Source organism: Meles meles, chromosome 16 (assembly GCF_922984935.1).
Source record: "Meles meles chromosome 16, mMelMel3.1 paternal haplotype, whole genome shotgun sequence".
Classification (NCBI taxonomy): domain Eukaryota; kingdom Metazoa; phylum Chordata; class Mammalia; order Carnivora; family Mustelidae; genus Meles; species Meles meles.
Window position 1 is genome coordinate 32,563,898 of NC_060081.1, and position 6,021 is coordinate 32,569,918.

General features: G+C 45.9%; 1 protein-coding gene across 1 annotated transcript; it reads right to left on the reverse strand.

Annotated features, from left to right (window-relative positions):
* Positions 1-1,362: 1,362 nt before the first annotated feature.
* Positions 1,363-4,710, reverse strand: LOC123927141 (caprin-1-like). Its single transcript, XM_045981661.1, has one exon. The coding sequence runs from the start codon at positions 4,619-4,621 to the stop codon at positions 2,492-2,494; it is 2,130 nt and encodes a 709-aa protein (XP_045837617.1). The 5' UTR covers positions 4,622-4,710; the 3' UTR covers positions 1,363-2,491.
* Positions 4,711-6,021: the final 1,311 nt, after the last annotated feature.

A 6,021-nucleotide genomic window follows, 5' to 3' on the forward strand; every position in this document is an offset into this window, starting at 1 on the left:
GGGCTGGCGGGGTGCTGTCTGTGGGAGCAGCAGTCTCCCCTGTACCTATCCGTGATGACAATGGCTTGTCCCTCCAGGACCCAGCCCAGTTCTGGACATTCAGTCCATGTGGAGCATGGAGGGGCACACTATCAGAGTGGGACTTTCCATGCACACAATCCTGGGTGCTGGGCCCACATAGCACAAAACAAAACCCGGGTGGGAAGACTGATAAGGTGTGGCCCTCCCTCCTACCCGCCTCCCCATTCACCGAGGCCTGGGTGGCTAAGAAAGGACTGGGGCCAAGTCGTCCCAGGGAGGCGGAAGCAGGTGGGGCATCTCTGTTGCCCTTTCCCCCAAAACGCAGTTTGAAAACATACAGTAAAAGAAAAAAACAGGAGTTTTTAAGATCCTATATCAATTACATTAAAAAGTCCAACTGGTTTTGTCTTTCATACCAGGGATGAGAGCAGTTACTCTCTATCACACAATCGCTTATTTTAAACCCTGGGGAGTCACCTCCAAAATGACAGGTCCTCTGTGCCTGCTGAAGCCTCTTCCCACCCTCATCCACGCCGCTCACACAGCCAGTCTCCAAGGCATTTGGAGAGACTGAGCCAGAGGACACCACGAAGTGTGAATGGATTCTGGATGATTTAAACACAGGAAGTGAAAGAGAACAAAAATGATGTTCTCCCTGGAAGTTCGGGTTTTTTTGTTTTTGTTTTTGTTTTTTTTTTTTTAAAGTCAAGAACTTATTTTATTTTAAAATAAACATTGAAGATATGCCCCCTTCCCCACCACCCTACAAAAAACTTTTTTATGTGGAATGTTCAACAGCCTATCCATTTTAGTAGGTTACAAAACCAGCAAAAACTCCAGTTGTCTAATAATGAATGTTTGAGAATAGTTTTGTGTCTTGTTTGTTTTTCTTTAGTAGCTGAGCACCTACTGGAAAAACTCCTTAGCTAAAGGCTAATAAAACAAAATTCAATTTCTGCACAGAAAATACCATTCACTTAGTATTAGTAGCCTTTGCTGAATAGATGGGATTAATTCTCCATGAAGTCAAGGTGGGATATGACAAGCAGCATTAAGTTCATAGGCACACAGAACTAGTGCTCAAACTGCTAGCACAAATTCCAACAGTACATAAATTACTAAGCTGTCATCTCCATCAAACTTGTGACTCTCCCTATGCATCTAAGTGAAGGAATCACCACTTTGAATATAAATGCCTCCATGAGAAAAAGGTAATTCAATTAGGGTTAGACAAAAGATAAATGCAACTATAGAAATAGCTGCTGGAGATAACCATAAAATTTGAAACACTAACAGTGCATGGGGTGAACCACATAAGCTGCTAGCTGTTGAACACCAGTGTTTCAAGATACAACTTTTATAAACATGTTTTATTTGTTTTGCTTATACCATCAGAACTGAGACTACTGTCTGTCATTTCCCTAAAATAGGGAAATCAATCTAAAACACATACTGGTGCTTTGCAAAAGATAGCAATTTAAAAGGGTGGTAGCAGCAGGCATTTGCTATTTTTCTTTTGAAAACCTTCAGGCTGCAGGAAAAACATGTGACCAAGAGTGTTATGATTATCCATTAGATATTTTCATCAGTACCTATACCAATTTAGGTGACAATACAGCAAGATTCAAGGATTAGTGACAGACAATGTACATTATAAGGAATGATATATAGTACCAATCCTTACAAAAGTCATTGTCGAAGAAACTGTTAAGTGTTCAAAAAGGTATCTAAATACTTCACATTAAGTACAGAAGCGGCCATCCAGATTACATCCCGTATTTGTTGCATATTTTTCAAAAAGTGCCAATCAAAGCCTAATTTTGCATTTTGGCTTTGTCTTATACAGTATCAGCTGTTAAAAAGCAATTTACATGTGTTTTTAACCACAGTCGTTTGGCCAGAGGATGAATAGTGCTGTGTCAAAGCTGGTAGCCAGCCTTTTATATTAAGGGCCCATGCATAATTTGGTATGCATCTAACGTTCAGTGCTCCAATTTAACTGGAAAAGCTGTGAAATGCAGTTGTTCTGCCAAACCACACTCCACTCCTCCTCGAAGGGAAATATTTTAGTTTTGTCAGTTACCACTGAATAACTCTAGGGCTGATTTATAGATTTTGTCCAATGTCAAAAGTCAATCTTGCTTTTTCCAAGCCACTTCAAATAACTATGGAGATATCACCCTGTAAAGTGTATTATGTTTTACTCCTAAGCAAGGGTGAGGAATCTGAGTATCATGTGCAAGACTCAAGATGACGCTTAGGACAGAACATGCAGAATAAAAATAGTTTCCTTCCATATCCAGGTAATATGAAGCTGACAATTGTAGTCCTGTCTTTATGGGATGAAAACAGTCCCTTTACAATAAGTTTCCTGAAAGGGAGAACAAATAGATAATAACTCTTCTGGTAACATATTATGGTACACTGGCCAGTGTGTTTTTGGCGTTTAAACATAATCCTGTGAATCAGATTAATTCACTTGCTGAGTGTTCATTTGCGGCATCCCTCTGTTGGGTCTTGGGGGCCCTCCACGACCTCGTGGGGCTCCCCGTGGTCCACTCTGCTCAGATCCTCGCTTGAAATTCTGCTGATATCCATCCCGCTGATAGCCAGAGTAGTCCCGGGGAGCACTGAACTGAGATTGTGTGTAACCACTGTTTGGAGTGTTAGAGAATGAAGGGTGGTAACCATCATATCCTCCTCTGAATCCATTGGCAGGGCCCCTATATCCATTCATCAAGCCTCTAGCACCACGGGAACCACCACGAGACACACCACGACTGTTGTAATACGGCTGACTGCTACGTGGAAATCCAGTGTTCTGCTGGGGAGGCTGCTGGTGGTTACCAGTCACCTGATGAGGCTGGTCCTGGGAACCATGGTAGGTGCCAACCACTGTTTGAAGCTGTTCTTGATGAAGGTCTGTTTGTTCTACTTGGTGAGGCTGACTAGAAAAGCTCTGGTTGTAACTGGGCTGGTACTGATTTTGCTCTTTCAAAGTTTCTGGTTCATTAACAGGAGGAACTGGGGCATTCATATTGAACACCGTTTGCATGGATTGGAATGGAGCTGCATTTACATTGATTCCACTGCTATGTAATGGTTTGCTTGTCCCAGCCTGGAACACCTGAGGCTGAGAAGCAGCCAGAAGGGAAGATGATGCTGTAGTCTGGTCTGTATTTAAGGAGATTGTTGCCTGAATCTGGTCAATTGGTTCCTTTTGTGGTCGCTGCTCTGTAGCGTGAGAAGGCTGGTACAAGGGTTGAGGTGCTGTGTACCCTTCACTTGTGGATGAAACCAAAGGAACCTGTGTAGCTTCTGGTTGTACCGGAACTTGATTAGGCTGAGCAAGTTTAGATTCAGAATGAACTGGAGGGCAAACCAGCTGGGGCATGTCCATGTTTTGTGTCGGATTCATAGGCTGTGCAGATACAATGGCAGGATCAAGAGTCTGGTTTTCAAAATCCAGCATTGAATCCTGTATGAAATTATAGGGCCCCTGCATTTGCGCCATAAGGTCTTGGACTCGCTGTCTTCTCACAACGGGATCTGCCTGAGCCACTGGAGTCAAAGAGTGGGGCTCTGGCACTGAAGGAGATGCAGCCTGAGGTTGCTGCTGGAGTGAATTTACCACCTCAACTGTTTCGACTGTCCACTCATCTACCTGCTCCTTTTCACCACTGCTGAACTGTGTTTCTGCCATAAATTGTCTATTTACATACTCTGTTGATTCAACTTCACTTTGTTCAGTGTATTCTTCTGCTGGCTCAGGTTCAGCTTCAGCTACCTGGTCTTCAGCTGTAGGTGCTGAAGCTGCCTCTTCTTCCTCACACAGCCCATTCTGGCGGTTGTGGGTGCTGTCAAAGTAGTTTGACTGGAAAACACGCTCAACAATTTCCTTTAGAGCTTTATAGGTTGTTCCACATACAGATTTTTCCTTTCCTTCCAGCAAGTCCCATAGGTGAATGGAAGCATGTTCATACTGCTCATTCAACCTTAAGCTCATGTCCCGTTCAGGGTCTGCTAATTTGTAGAATTCATCCAACAATGACAATTCCTCTTCAGACAATATTGGCACTCCATTCAAACCTTGCTTCAGGTCAGTTCTCACCTCATCATCTCCCAATTTGTCCAAAACATACTGGAGCTCAAGTACAGTTTTTAAACGTTTTTGTTCGGCTTCTTCTCTCATAAGCTGCTCCCGACGCGCTGTCTTCTTTATTGTTTTCTGAATATCTTGACTTAATGCCATGAAACTCCTCTGTAATTCTTTCACAAACTCCAAGTTATTTGTGACTTCCTGGTACTTAGATACGGCATCCAGCTGATCTTGATTAAGCCTTTCCCCTTTGTTCATTCGTTCCTGGTAATCATCAAGCTTGCCCTTTTTCTTCTCCAGGTTCCGAAGTTTCTTGTCGATTACCCCGAGGATCTGCTTCATGGCTTCGGTCTGGACAGCACCGGTGCCAGTTGCGGGGTGCTGGGAAGCCGGCGCAGCTGCCCCGGCCCCCGCCTCACTCCCGGAGGAACCCGACGTGGGTGGCGGTCCGGACGACTTGCTGCCGCTGCCGCTTCGGCTGTGGCTGGTGGCCGAGGGCATCTTTAGACCGTGAGAGGAGAGAAAGAAAAAGCGGGAGGAAGGAGGACAAGAGCGGCGAGTCAGGCTGCGGACGGGGCGAGACGCGGGACAAAAAGCGCAGCCGGCGGGAGCCTGCGCGAGCGGGTGGGGGTGGGGGAAGGGGCTGGAAGTTCGGTTTTAAAGCTGGAGAGCGTCTGGGCAGAATTCAATCTTCCTACATTTTGCAAAAGAGAATTATTGGCAATAACAACAGGTTTTCTGCTCTCTCCTGAGTCACTCGCTTCAAATGCAGAAATATTTACCACAATGGCGGGAAAACAGCCCAAAGGGAAGCCATCATACAAACACGGACCAGCGGTACCCGGAGGAGAGTTTTCCGTAAGCACACGCATGGGTTTCCAGATGTCTCTTTAGTCATGTGGTGGGTTATCTCGAATTACGGGATGACTACTGGTAACCCAGCCATCCTACAATGTGAACGCCCTCGTTTGCACACCCCAGACGTCGAGGTCCCAACTCCTGCTCGGCCAAATCAGCTGCCGCCCAAGAGACCAACGGCCTGTTCGAGACCAAGAAAATGCAGCCTGTTTGCACAACACACACGACTGTGCTGAGCAAAGCGAGGTGGGCTGATGTTTCCCCAACACCCAAGCCGGGTTCAGTTTGCCCTAGAAGCACCCGTGACCCCCAGCAGAGCTGAGCGGTGGACCTCCAGGTCTGTGAGCAGTGGGAGCAACCTCCCGTGTCTCTCTCAGAGCTCAGTATTGCAGGGAAGGGGGAAGCTCTAATTCATTTCAGATGACACTGACAGCTGCCAGTAAGGATCCCTTCTGTGATCTGTCATATTTGTGCTGAGTCACCACAGGAAAAATCGTGGGAGTTTATCCTGCTACCTTTTTTCCTCTTTGGTGAAGTATGAAAAGGGAAAAATGTGTTGATAGTTTGGTGTTGTTTTTTTTTCTTTAAGCAAAATCCAAGTAAGAACATTTAGAACCATGTGAAAGAGAGGCTGCTCACCTGATCACATGTGTTCTGCTGGAAACGGGCAAGCCATCAGCCCCAAACTACATTGGCACCCAGGAGAGGTGCCCACTGAACGTGCTTCTGGCTCCAGAGTGGGGCATCCAAGGGAGGGGATCAGTGCCGTGCAGGGGATGAAGTTTTGGGGCTGGCTTGGCTCCAATAGCCAGAGTTGGGGTGCTCTGGGTTTCTACTGTGAGGTCAGGACCTAAATGGGATCCTGGAGATGAAACATAAGGAAAACATAACTCCTGATCTGGAAACAAAAGTATGAGCCAATGTGGTACATGGCTTATTGATTGCCTGTGCCAATCTCTTGATCTCTTGGAGAACAAGAAAAGCTGGTGAGTGACACCGTCTGGGCTGTGTGATGGAGATGAGGGGGACAGACTGGCCGGCCA